The sequence below is a fragment of the Physcomitrium patens genome, chromosome 3 (genome assembly GCF_059467195.1).
Source record: "Physcomitrium patens ecotype Gransden chromosome 3, ASM5946719v1, whole genome shotgun sequence".
NCBI lineage: Eukaryota > Viridiplantae > Streptophyta > Bryopsida > Funariales > Funariaceae > Physcomitrium > Physcomitrium patens.
The window spans coordinates 3,517,260-3,530,839 of record NC_143412.1 but is presented as its reverse complement, the minus strand read 5'-3'; the positions used below and the strand labels follow the sequence as shown (position 1 = coordinate 3,530,839).

Sequence of the window (13,580 nt, the reverse complement as noted above, 5' to 3'; positions counted from 1 at the left end):
AGGTACCGAGCTAGTGCGATCGGGTGACAATCGTGAAGAGATAGTCAAGTGAATACAACAAGACAAGGAGGATGAGCAAGGTGAAAGTAAGACGCAATCGAGTGAAACGACGGATCAGGAACAAGGTCAATGCTCTGGGTTTTCACCACGGCAGAAATACCACTCCAGGACGTGCAGTGTCCAACTGCCCAACACTCCTCCGCATCCGACATCACAAGAAAGCGCTCTTCACATGTAACCACTCATCACAGGCCATGGCATCCACTCGTAGCTGCGACCCAGCTTGTTTCTTCATCACACCTCGCTTCCCAACCCTCCCCAATACGTGCATCCACGCTTCCACCAAATCCACTTCAGGCATCCAGATGTGTGAAACTCACAATTGTATTATCCAATCGAATCATCTCTCTGTACATTATTCACATCCACACAGGACCCTACCCTCCACCCACATCCCGTCTCTACCACATTCCCTGTCTACTGCTTCGGAGTCACTGCCTCCTTCACGCTCTGGTAGGCATTGCTCACTGCATTCCCTGCCTGTTGCAACAAACCGCCTGCGCTATCCTTCGCCTCCGCCGCTTTGTCGGATGCCGCTTGTGCGGCTTCCGATGACGCTTGCTTCGTCTGATCCCACTTCTCGCCAGCCACGTCACCGGCTTGCGAAGCCTTGTCGCCAGCTGCTCCTGCTACTTCGCTTGCCTTGTCCTGCGTAGCACCGGCGGCATCGGCGGCACCCTGCTTCGCCTGCTCCCATTTCTCGCCAGCCGCGCCTCCAGCTTCATTTGCCTTGCCCTGCGCCGCACCAGCAGCATCGGAAGCACCGTGTTTCGTCTGCTCCCATTTCTCCCCGGCTACGTTGCCAGCTTCGTTGGCCTTGTCGCCTGCCGCTCCCGCTGCGTCGTGCGCCTTGTCTTGGGCAGCTCCGGCAGCATCCTGGGACACCAAACCCACTCACGCTTACACAACGCTACGTGCTCCTCATCTCCTCATCTCGCCAATGGCCCCCTCCCCCCTCCCACCAAATCCCACCACGCCAACGCCCCGCAAAACTCCCACAAAACTCCACAAAAACCAACGTCAACCCAATCACCAACTGCCACACCGCGTCACGTTTCTCACCTTGGTGGCTTGCTGGGCCTCGCCGGCCTTGCGCTGCCCAGTATGCTTGGCATCTTCAGCCTGCTTGGCGACGGCGTCCTGGTTGCTCTGGTACGAAGCCATTCCTGGAAGCTTGAGGTAAGCGTGGAGCAAGGAGCAAGAGAGATGTGTGTAGCGAAGTTGGGGACTAGACTTGTGCACTGACTCCGAGAGCTGGAATGCTGGGATGGACTGCTATTCAACACGATGAACACGCTGATGCTCGGGAAGGTCGCAGGGCGCTGGTTATAAGTATGACTTGGTAGACACGTGGCGGGTTAGAGCAATCGCAAGCGGGGACACTTGTCACAGTTTGCCAGATGGGCAAGTGGGTCCCTTGCAACGGTTGCTGCTTTCAGTGCTCGGTGACCGAGAAGTCTATCCGGAAGGTGCAGATATGAAGGCGAGCCGCTTGCACCTAACTGAGGTGGTGGGGATGAGCTTCACATTCGTTCGGTATATGTTTCCTATTTCTCCTCCTCTTCCGCTGCCACTCCTCATTTTTGTTGGATTTCACGGAGGCGGTGATTTTTTTGTGGATTGAAAATGCTGCAACTGCAACCCGAAATTTCCAGCTGCGACGATCATTCCCTGAATGTTTTGTATGAATGATCCTCATATCCGAGCTTGTTTCAACTTCTCATGAATGTTTCTGCACCACAACACTGGGTCAATTGGAGCAACATTGTGGGATCAGCGGAGAAGAGTTAAAAATTTGATCATGTGAATGAAATCAAGTTGGTGAATTATGTAGAGTATTTTACTGCATCTCGTCAATGAGAGTAATGAAGGTACATGGAGTAACCAGGTAGCTATGTCAAAAGCATTTCATTGGTAGGATTTATTAAATCCCTTGAACTAAAGTATCCGCAACATTGTACATGACAGATGAAGCAAACGAAGTTGGGTTTTATCAGAATTTGAACATTCGTTAGTAAATTTGGATGGAGACTTTATACATGTAACAGATAAGAGGAATGTACGTACGTACGTATGTACACGTACATACACACAGATGTACAGATGCCTGTGAACGAATTTTCAGCATACCTTCTAAGCTTTGCTTATCATAACAAATTAAACAATTTCCGTTCAACTAAGAGAGTGGAGTCATTGTGTTCTCGCTTACTTTGTTTTTTCATTATGTCATGTTGAAGTTACCTACGTACACATATGTCACACACAATGAAGAAGCAAAACGTCGCACATGAGACAAACGACAACAGAAAGACAGGACATAAATAAGTCATCGCATAAACCAAGTTACACCTCAAATTTATCAACTGAAGCTGAGATATCAGCCTGTCCTTTCATACAAGTTTTCCAAGTGGAAAGATCTTTGTTTGGATTCCGAGGAAGCAGTCTCGTGCTAGACGGCACATGTTTTCACTAATATATACACAATCCAAACAAATTCTAGCACATTTTTCCAAAATCTTCCAGTTTGTTGCGTGAGGAGGCGTGAGCGAAGTCGAGTCTTCGGCGCTTCGAAGAAACGCCGCTGGTCGGAACCACCAACCCCATTCCACGATGCGGAGCCCAGACTATTCACCACCCGCGACAAAGGCCTCCGGAGCTTCCAGAAGTCGTTGTACCATGTACGCTCTGCAAATTCGTCTTGCGTTGTCGTGTCCAGAGCAACCCGGTGCAAGGGAAACGCTGGGCTTGGGCGCCAAGCTCTCCCCTCTCCAGCTGCCACGTATGGGGAACCCCAATGTGCCCAATCTGCCCGATTTGGTTGTGGGCCAGCCTCTAAGTTATCTGGGTTGTGCCAAGTGTTCTAAGCTGCAATGCTTGAAATCGCCAGCTCCTCTACCAAGTTTCATATATAAGAAGCTGTGATTGTCACCCAGCACTCACACTTGCATCAACTTCTACTTCTCTAACTGCATACATTTTCTATTTGTAACACACATATCCTTACCGAGCTTTCTTCTTTTGCTTGTCTAAATCCGATTCGATTTTGCGAGATGGCTTCTTACAACAGCAACCAGGACGCCGCTGCCAAGCAGTATGAGGACACTAAGCACTTTGGGGAGCGCAAGGCTGGCGAGGCCCAGCAAGCGACCAAGGTGAGAGACGTTGGGGTGTTTTTCAACGTGTTAGGATTGTTTTCGAGTTCGGAACAACGCTTTCGTAGGCTTTTGGAATGGTCGGAAATGGATCCGCAGGGTTCACGTTTTGGATCTGAACTGTTTCTGAGAATCACGATTCAGAGCCGCCAGGCAGGGCTAGTGACGTGGCTATGACAACTCGGGAGGGTTTGGTTTGCAGGGAACGTGTGCTTGCAGAGACCTCTTGGATACCTTTTCAGTTTAGGTACGCTGTTATTGCGTCGGGTATTAAAATACGTGTCCATGCTTGAGCAGGATGGCGCGGGCACAGCGCAGGACAAGGTTGATGAGGCTGGAAACGCAGCTGGCGAGAAGTGGGAGCAAACTAAGCAGGCAGCTTCTGACGCTGCTGGTGCCACACGGGACAAGGCGAATGATGTAGCTGGAGCAGCTGGCGATAATGCCGAGCAGGCCAAGCAAGGCACCGGTAGCTACTTGCAGCAAGCGGGAAACCTCCTGGGCAATGCCTACGAGAATGTGAAGACGACCCTAACCCAGTCCAGCGAGCAGTCGAAGCAGGGGGTTTCTAATGCAGCCGGGACAACACAAGACAAGGCGAACCAAGCAGGTGATGTCGCTGGGCAGAGATACGAGGAGGCCAAGCAGGGCGCTTCGGACGCGGCTGGGAACGTTCAGGAGAAGAGTCGCGAGGCGGCGGGAGCAGCCGGAGACAAGGCCAGCGAAGCTGGAAATGTGATGGGCGAGAAATGGGAGCAGACGAAACAGGGCACCGCCAACGCGGGGGGTGCGACCCAGCAGAAGGTGAGCGAGGCAGCCGGAGTTGCTCGCGAAAAGGTTGGCCAAGTGGCAAACGACGTGAGCAGAGTAGCGGGAGAGAAGTGGGAACAGTCGAACCAGCCCGGCGGCGTGGTCCAGCAGACGAAGGAGGCCATGAAGACAGCGTTGGACACGATGAAAAACGACGTGACGCCGAAAACAACTCCAGGAAAGCCTGTGAGAGTGCACGAGCAGACCTTTTGAATTGATATACGGAAGAGGGACTAGATTCGGTTTATTAGTTTTTATCTTCGGTGGCGTTGAAACGTTTGTGCATAGTCATCATTTGTGAATATTGTTTGCTTCATTATTAATATTTTTTTTGCAATTGAATTTGAGAAATATTGACTTGGAATTTTCAGTTAGTTTGCAAATATGTGAAATGGGTTCTCCAGCTCTTATTTATCTGTATATATGAAAGTCATGTGTTTATTCCTTTTTACGGCCGTTGCAGTTGGTGTTCACGTCTTAAAAGTTCATCTTCCCACCGATTTTTTTTCTTTTGAAGTATGTGCGGGCACTGTTATCTTTCAGTCCTGTCCGGAGGGTGTCTTGATTGTCATTTTTCTGCATTCTGTAAACTAATTACGTCTAGGTATTTCTGTCCACACTTTTGTCGAATTATAATGTTAAATTATAAGTTTTTGAGAAAATGCTTTACTCAGTATCCATACTGAAGTATGTATCGACGCAGAATTTTTTATGTTGATACTCTGCTTGTGAGAAATAATAGTCAATTAGTCCAACCCTGTATTTTTTTTATGAATCTTCAGTAATTAATCCGGTTGTAGATTGTTTAATAATCTACACTAACCGAAATGTGTATTGCGGTTTGTAGCAGAACATTTGTTTGACAGTTCGAACTACCGATTTCGGTTCCATATGCACCTAGAAAATACATGTCAGAATTAGCCATGGTTAATTAGTTCTCAATTTCTGGAAACAATTAGATTACCTTCAGCTGTGATGTAAGTACAAAAACCGCCATGGTCTTAACACAAAGATCTGCGTTGATTCAAGAGTCTGAGTGCTTTACAACTCGTTCATTGGCAATCTGCCTGGTAATATCTGGTAGCAACAGATCATGCATAGCAGGAGAGACATTGGCGATGCGATGTCGTTGCGGTTGGAGCCTAACTGTTGCCTTCAAATTTGCGCATGGCTTAGCACGAAATGATGGCGACGTTGTCAGGGCTCTCATGACGATTGATGGTGACATTGTCATCTTCCAATTTTCGGAGGGTCACCGAGGTACGTGTCCGAATGTAGTCAGCGTCGTGTTGGGGGAGTTGAAGAAGGCTTACAACTCGGACGAGGTTGTTGCATTAGGCGTTTTCCGCTTGCAATCCCATGGCTGTTTTGTTCGAGTGAGCGGCGTCTCAGGATTGTCCTTCGGTCGTCGTTTCGCTTGCTGCACAGGGAAATTATCACCTTGTTCGTTTAGACTTTCGAAGTTGTTTGCAACTCTGCATACACATCTTCCGTTCATAATGAAATTGCTTCTAATTAGCTCAAAGGCCGTAACAAGGGAGCACGATTGCAGTTTTGTAAGTTGTCTAGCAGTGAAGCACTCCCATCTACTCCTCCGTCCTCTAAGTCAGCTCAATTACGGAGAGAGCGGTGTAGCCTTGTTTATTCTTTAGATCCTTGTTCGAAATAGTGTTAGAGCAAGAACTGTGCACAACTAGACGGGAGGTGGGAAAGCGGGTCTAAAGAAACTCTTAGTTTATTATTAAGTTTATTATATTCCTTTAAGTATATACAGATATTAAACAAACAACTTGTCTTGGAATTGTTTGGTCAGCTCTTAAAAAAGAAATTAATGGACATGTTGTCCAAATTGTTGCACACAACTTGCTAGGCAATATAACTACCTAAGTTCTATATATTGTGGTGACTTGGATCTTGACAATCCAATGAGACATTTAATATTGTCTTTAATTTATTTGAGCATAAAGCAAAGATAAAAAAAACAAAATAAATTAAATAAAAAACAATAATACTGGTCTTTGAACAAGATTTTCAAAGAGGATTTATGTCAAATTGATTAAAGTGTGTGTTGGGGAGCTATGACTTGATTTTGATCTGTTTGCAACTTGTTCTAAGGAAACCCTAAGTTTATTATAAATATGTCTTATTATATTTTGTCTATTGACTTGTGATTGCAACTTGTTCTAAAGAAACCCTAAGTTTATTATAAATATGTCTTAATATTTAAAATTTGTTGTACAAGTATTAGTAGCCACATGCAGTTCTATATAATTATAAATATTTAAATTGTGTCTATGAAGTCTTGCAAAAGCTTCTTAGGGAAGATACTAACATATGTCTACTTACTTCTAGTTTTTATTATTATTGCTATTATTATTTTTTTGTAGATATAAGTATCTATTACAATGTCTTTTTTCTAAGACAATTTTTTTCTTTAGTAACTATTAAATTTTAAGATTTGTTTAATAATATTAGCATAAAATTTTAATCTAGATTTTGTATGAGGGTAGTTGATGGATTTCTATAAGCATTAGTAATATCTTTTAATAAGATAAGAATATTGTCTTCTTATTTAATCATTGTTGGAGCCTATATAAATATCTTTAAATAAAATATTGTGTATTCCATTCAATATTGTATCCACCATTAATAGCATTACTAAGCATCAAATGTTTCTTCTAAGATTGTGATATTAAACACATTTTATCTTGTTATGTAATTAAAATAGAATGTGTCTTTTTTGAGCATTTGCATCATAATTTATAATATTGTTTAAGTTAAAATAACCTAAGTGCTTTATCTAGCAATTATACAAATAACAATTCTTGAAATAAATTTTCTAACATTTAGTATTCCATGTTGCAAAGAGATACTACAAATTGATCTTTGAACTTGTTTTTTTTATACTCATATTATCTTGTTATGATTGATTGGAGAAAACTTGACTCTTTGTTGAAAGTAAATATATCTTTGTCTTGTTTGACAAATTATCAATGTAAGCCACATAATATAGTACTTTGTCCCAAAATTTGAATTGGAATGGTCTTGCCGTATTTGAATGAATTAATTGAAGAATTTGTAGATGAAATTGGTTGCAATACATTAAAACCATAATGCAATAGCTAATTATATATAGAATCCATGCAGATTTATCCATTTTTTGAATATGGAAGGTGATCACAAAATAAGAAGTTGCATTTGTATGCGACAATGGTGGGCAAAATATCAAAATCAACAAAACCAACGCCTAGGTGTATCAACAATCATGAGTATAGTTATTTATCTACAATATCTATGTTTATGTGGTTTATTTATCCACAACATTCTTAGCACAAGTTGATTGTGCAATAGTGAATATTCAAATTAGCTTTCAGCAAGAAATAAGATATGAAGCAACTGAATAGAAACCTTATATCCTATGTAATACAAAAAATTAAAAGTGACTCAAAAAGATTTGTTAGCAAGTTCAACACAAGTTACACATTTATTAAATTGAGAAAAATGCCAATCCCATCTCTAAACAAACCACAATAAAAAACATATTCAACAACACCATGGCTTTTGTCATATTTGTCCAATTCTTTAGATTCAAGCTCAAAATAATATATTATCCAAATCACAAGGCCAACCTAAAACCACAAAAATATATGGTCATTGATTTGAATGTTTTGGCAATAGACCTTATACCAAATGTCACACCAATTCAATAAAGATGACATAGAATAAATCTTAATTATGCGCTAATTATTTGATACAAATTATTTTTTAAAAAATACATATTTTTATTTTTATTTTTTATATTTTATTAGGTAAAAACTTAGTGAACAAACTATGATTAATTTTGTAGTGGACAATTGCTTGATTGCACTTATTTCACTTATTTTGTATTGTGCTTCTTTTGTTCTTCTTTTTACTACTTCCACTTCACACTACCAATTACAAGAAATTCTTGATTGAGGCCATCTTATAATTTGGATTGAGAGGTGAAAATTATATTGAATTGTTATAGCGACAATTGTTGGGCTATTGTTACTAGCAAAGAAGCAGTTGATGTTTCAATGTGTGTGGTACCAACTTAAGATCAAGGGCTTCAAACAAGAATCATATATAGCATTCATTACAGTGCCATTCCATGATGCTGTATTATAATACAATTATATGGTGAAAATATAATCAAAAATAAAATTTTAATTAATATTTAATCATCTTGATTCAATAATAATTCAAAATATTTAAATATGGCTTTTATAAAAGTCTCTTACTTTATTTCCTTGTCTTAATTACTAATAAATTAAAGATTGATTAATAATTTTACCTTTTGGGCTATAAAAATTCTTTTCTTACCATAAAAAAACCATTAATTAATAAAATTAAGTTAAAAGAGATAAATAATTAGCATAGTTAATATTAGAATTAAGTTGAAGGTAGGATTGGGCTACAAAATACTTAAGATAGGTTAAACTGATATCCAGGGATAAACCATTTGTGGAACAAGGTTGAAATTAAAACTTTAGTAATTAAAATGATTGTCCAAGTGTCACGGACATATGCATGTAAGCTAGTAATTACCCATATAAATAGGTAGAAGTGAGTAGAAGTAAGTAAAAGTAAGTTAATTCTATAATATCTTCTATGGAAGCTTCCTAGAAGCTTTATAGACACTGCTTTGACTTTATAAGTATCTTTAATTGATTTTTTGGGTTAGAAACGTGGTCAACAAGTTGGCCATGTGCCACACATGTTGTTAGCTTCAAGACCAAGCTAATTATGTGTCCCACATGTACAAAAACTTATCTTATAAGTCAAGGCATGTGTCCTATAAAGTCAACACATATTGAAAGTCCTATAGAATATTACCACGTAGCTCCTAGTTAGATAATATATATAGAGACAAGAGTGAATAGGGCTTCACTCTTGTCAATTCCTTTCTTGCTTCTAATCTAGTTTCAAGAGTCTCAAGTTTTATTGTCTTTTGGTAATAAGCCTTTCTAATTTCTTTTAATATACATACTTCCTTGTTTCTATTTCATCACACTTTCTTTGACACAGATTTCATTGGTTTATGCATCATCTTTTAGTTCATGTCCTTGATAGATTGACAAGAATGTACTTATAATATCAAAGCTTTGTCTTATCTTGATTTAGAGTAGATTACCCCTTTGTTATGATAAGTCATAAGCATATTAGAAATTACAGATTACCCTCTTCTAAACTAATATTGTTCTTAGTATTTTTTTTGTCCTCAAGTCCTTTCTTCTACTTGTCTTGAGTAATATTAGATATTTTTCTAAGTGTTATTATAGTAAAACTTGTTGAAATGAAGAGTGCAATGGTACAAATGCAAGAACAATTGAGGGAGTTGATGCTTGCGATACATCAACTTAGCTTACTACTACAAAGTTCAACAAAAATGGCAGGAAGTGAGGATATAGAGATCATTAAAGCTGCTTCAACATCTGCACTAAATCATGTCCCTCTACCCATGGTGGAACATCCTTCAAGTATTAGAAAACCAAGAGTTGCTCAGTCCGAGAAGTTTGATGGTATAAGATTCAAATTTTGAGGATTTATCAATCAAGTACAACTTGTGATTGAATTTCAACCTCAAAGCTATCTAACTTCAGGATCACAAGTTAGATTCATTGATACACTTCTTTTAGGTTCAGTAGTATTGTAGTTTTTATCTTTTCTTGAACGACAAGATCCAATATTGGATAATCTAGAAGCATTTTTGACAAAATTCTGGTCCATATATAGAGAACATGATGCAACTGGTGTTACAACCAACAAGATCCATATTTTGTGACAATGCAATCAATCTGTAATGTTATATGCTTCACAGTTTTGACAACTTGCAACTGATATCAAGTAGGATGATGCTGCACTTATTAGCCAATTTTTCTATGGATTATAATATGAAGTAAAGAAATTGATGCTCAACTTACTTGATCCTCAAACATTGAGTCAAGCAATTGATTTTGCTATAAAATACAACAATCAACTTTTTGAATTTTGATCTGAGAGTCATACAAATGGGTTTCAACGTTACTACAATTCGATGGCAACACCAACATCTCTTCAATACATACATTCAAAATTAGAGGATATGCAAATTGATGTGATACATTTTAAATCTCTTATCAAGCAATAAAAGACTCGTCGCCATGAAGAAGAATTATGCTTATATTGTGGAGAACCTAAACACATTGTTCAACATTGTCCAAAGAAGTGACAAAATCACAAAATTAAGAGCACATTTGTCAAAGAAGACAATGTGACAAAAAACAAATTTGTCTAACAATAATAGGGACTGTGCGATTGGAATCTTATATAATTTGTAATGAAGGTCATATCTTCTCCTCAAAACCCTCTCCTCAAAATCCTCTCCTTGTTTTATATTAGATGTGCATTTAAGACCTAATAATTATAAAGCCTTTGCCTTGATAGATTCAGGAGCCTCAACTTATTTTTTAGACATAGAATTTGTTAAAAGTCATAAAATACCATTAGTACAAAAAATCAAACCTGTTCATATAGAAGTCATAGATGATCATCTATTGTCTTTTGGAGATATTACTCATGAAACACTTCCTATAGATATAGCGATAAATGGTCATAGTAGTTGTATAATCTTTAATATAATTAGATATCCCTCTAATCAAATCATTTTAGGTTTATCATGGTTAAAAAAGTATAATCCTTACATAGATTAGATTTCTTATATCCTTGACTTTTCTAAAAGTATAATTAAGAGTAAAATTAATCTAGTAGAAAGTCATAGGTTTAGTGTAATTAAACCTATGTTTGTAGGTGCAAGAGCTTTCTTCCATGCTACAAAAGAAGGATCACCTTATGTCATTTATGCCACACTTGTTTATAATGATGTGAAGACTTCAAGTGGCATTCCCAGCCAATATCAAGAATTTCAAGATGTATTTGAGAAGAAGAATGTGGATACTCTTTCAAAAAATTATTCCTATGACTGCTCAATTGACCTTCAAGAAGGAACACAACCGCTATTTAGACCAATCTATAGTTTATCACAAAATGAATTGGCTAAATCCAAGGAATATATTGAAGAAAAATTGGCTAAGAATTTCATATGTCATTCCAAATCACCAATAGGAGCTCCAATCTTATTTGTGAAGAAAAAAAATGGATCATTGCAGATGTGTATTGATTATCGAGGACTCAACAAGATCACCATCAAGAATAGGTACCTTCTACCTTTGATATCCAGACTTCTCGATCAACTGAATCAAGCTAGGATCTATATAAAAATAGATCTATAAGGAGCATACAATCTAGTATGTATTATAGAAGGTGATGAATGGAAGACTGTGTTTCAAACTAGGTATGGGTATTTTGAATACGTCATGCCTTTTGGACTTACAAATGTGCCGGCAACTTTTCAACATTTAATAAATGATATTTTTTGAGAGTTTTTAGGTGATTTTATTGTCTGTATTTTGGACGACATCTTGATCTATTCTAAGAACATAGATAAACATGAACTTCATATTTGTCGTGTGTTACAAAAATTAAGAGATGCGGAATTCTATGCCAAGATAGAAAAGTGTGTATTCCACACTACTCAAGTCGACTTCTTAGGATACATCATTTCAAATGATGGACTTATGATAGATCCTTAAAAAGTTCAAACAATTATAGATTGAAAGATTTGAAAAATGGTAAGAAATATCTAATGCTTTTTAGGCTTTGCCAACTATTATCCAAACACCATTAAAGACTTCTTTTCAGTTGCAGCTCCACTTACACATTTGACTTGCAAAGACAAACTTGAGTGGAGTAAAGAAGCTGAAACATCTTTAGAAACTTTGAAGTCAGCCTTTATTTGTGCACCAATTTGAAAATATTACATCAACTTTTTTGATGTATTTTTTATGGAAACAGATGCATCAGACTTTGCTTTGGATGTTATATTATCATAAATGAAAGCACATGATAAACTTCATCCAATAGCTTTTCATTCCAAAAAATTTTCAACAACTGAGATTAACTATGAAATCTACAACAAAGAGCTTCTTACAATCATGAATTCATTACAAGAATGGCATCATTATCTAGAAGGCACTTTTAATCTAGTCATCATATATACGGATCACAAGAATCTCGAGTACTTCATATTAGCATGTATTTTAAATTGTTGCCAAGTCCGTTGTCGAAGTAGAAAGAGTTTGTCTCAAGAAAGCGCTAGGCTTTTGATTGCCACTAAATGCTCAATTAAGTCTAAGATATAAAAGTACCGAGTTTATATATATATATATATATATATATATATATATATATATATTCTCTTATAGAGAAATTACATCAAAATATAAGCCCAAGTACCAAGAAAATACCCAAATGTATGATAAAGTATCTTAAAACCTTATATATCCTTATGAGAAATGTTTCTTGAATTTCAATAGCTCATATCTTACGATTAGACTATCCAAAAAATCCTAAATTTTACATAAAGTACTAATATACTTTCAAAAACTATCACAAAAAAATTCAACTGTAAATTCGTTACGGATCTTGTGATATCACCAAAATCTTAACAATAGCTTTAAATCCTAACTTATATACATTTATGTGCTAATTTCTTCATATCTCACAAAATAAGTACTAAAATACCATGAAACTTTGATTTATAGCTTCTTAACTTAATAATTCACACTTTTAGAAATTTTGAACTAAAAATTCATCCAAAAACTCAAGATATGGCTCCAATCATTACTATCAACAAAATGTCTCACTTACTGCCTTTGAATTACATGTGCTATCTTCAATGCCTTATAACTCCTTTATTTAGACTTAGAATATGTCAAAAAATATATGTAAAGTATAGTTAAGAAAGTATTCTCTTCAACTCTAGTCACCGATCTTTTATTTCTATCCGTACGCATATGTTATGCTTTAAAGAGTGACAATAGATACAAATTTAATATCTTAACTTAGAACACCTATATCTCTTTCATAACAACTCAAAATCACACAAACTCTTCACCAAAATTATACTCAAAACCTTGAACTTTCTGATTCTAGCCTCTAAAGCTCAAATGACTTCGAAAGAGAAATCCTAATCTCTAATAAGGCCTCAAGTAGCCTCCTTGAAGCCCATTGGACATAGCCTTTGACCAAAAGGAATGAAGATCTCCATTCCTTGCCTTCATCCAACCATGCCTTGCTTTCATCCCTCCCAATAAGCCTTCTAATAGTTTAGACTTTCATCTTTAGACTCCAAGCTTTCCTTAAGTTTTATATTAAATATCTAAATCTTACATAATATAAACACTATAATCAAAATAGATAAATTCCTAAATAACTTTTTCTATATCAATTATTTTTAAATTTATTTATTAACCACTCTAATCTACATTAAGACTTACAAACATATTATATGTCTTAATTCATTTTTACATACTATAAGCGATTATAGTATGACATTGTTATCTTACTATAGTTGCTTATAGTATGTAAAAATTAGTTAGAATATATAATATGTTCATTAGTCTTAGTGTATGTTAGAATTGTTAATAGATTAATTTA

At 37.3% G+C, this 13,580-nt stretch overlaps 2 protein-coding genes across 2 annotated transcripts; one reads left to right on the top strand and one right to left on the bottom strand.

Moving 5' to 3' along the window:
• Positions 1 to 366: 366 nt before the first annotated feature.
• LOC112279635 (uncharacterized) lies at positions 367 to 1,357 on the bottom strand. Its single transcript, XM_024514268.2, has 2 exons — positions 1,123 to 1,357; positions 367 to 936 (listed from the first exon to the last, which is right to left on the bottom strand). The coding sequence occupies exons 1-2, from the start codon at positions 1,222 to 1,224 to the stop codon at positions 478 to 480; spliced, it is 561 nt and encodes a 186-aa protein (XP_024370036.1). The 5' UTR covers positions 1,225 to 1,357; the 3' UTR covers positions 367 to 477.
• A 1,653-nt stretch (positions 1,358 to 3,010) lies between these two features.
• On the top strand, positions 3,011 to 4,392 carry LOC112279459 (uncharacterized). Its single transcript, XM_024513916.3, has 2 exons — positions 3,011 to 3,212; positions 3,510 to 4,392. Exons 1-2 carry the CDS (start codon positions 3,111 to 3,113, stop codon positions 4,233 to 4,235), a joined length of 828 nt encoding a protein of 275 aa, XP_024369684.1. The 5' UTR covers positions 3,011 to 3,110; the 3' UTR covers positions 4,236 to 4,392.
• Positions 4,393 to 13,580: the final 9,188 nt, after the last annotated feature.

What these genes read in the sequence shown, in the direction of transcription:
- LOC112279635 (XM_024514268.2), bottom strand. Translation starts at nt 1,224, where the DNA reads ATGGCTTCGTACCAGAGCAACCAGGACGCCGTCGCCAAGCAGGCTGAA. An exon ending in AGGCCCAGCAAGCCACCAAG is followed by an intron (nt 937 to 1,122) that starts GTGAGAAACGTG and finishes TTGGTGTCCCAG; the next exon opens with GATGCTGCCGGAGCTGCCCA.
- LOC112279459 (XM_024513916.3), top strand. Translation starts at nt 3,111, where the DNA reads ATGGCTTCTTACAACAGCAACCAGGACGCCGCTGCCAAGCAGTATGAG. An exon ending in AGGCCCAGCAAGCGACCAAG is followed by an intron (nt 3,213 to 3,509) that starts GTGAGAGACGTT and finishes ATGCTTGAGCAG; the next exon opens with GATGGCGCGGGCACAGCGCA.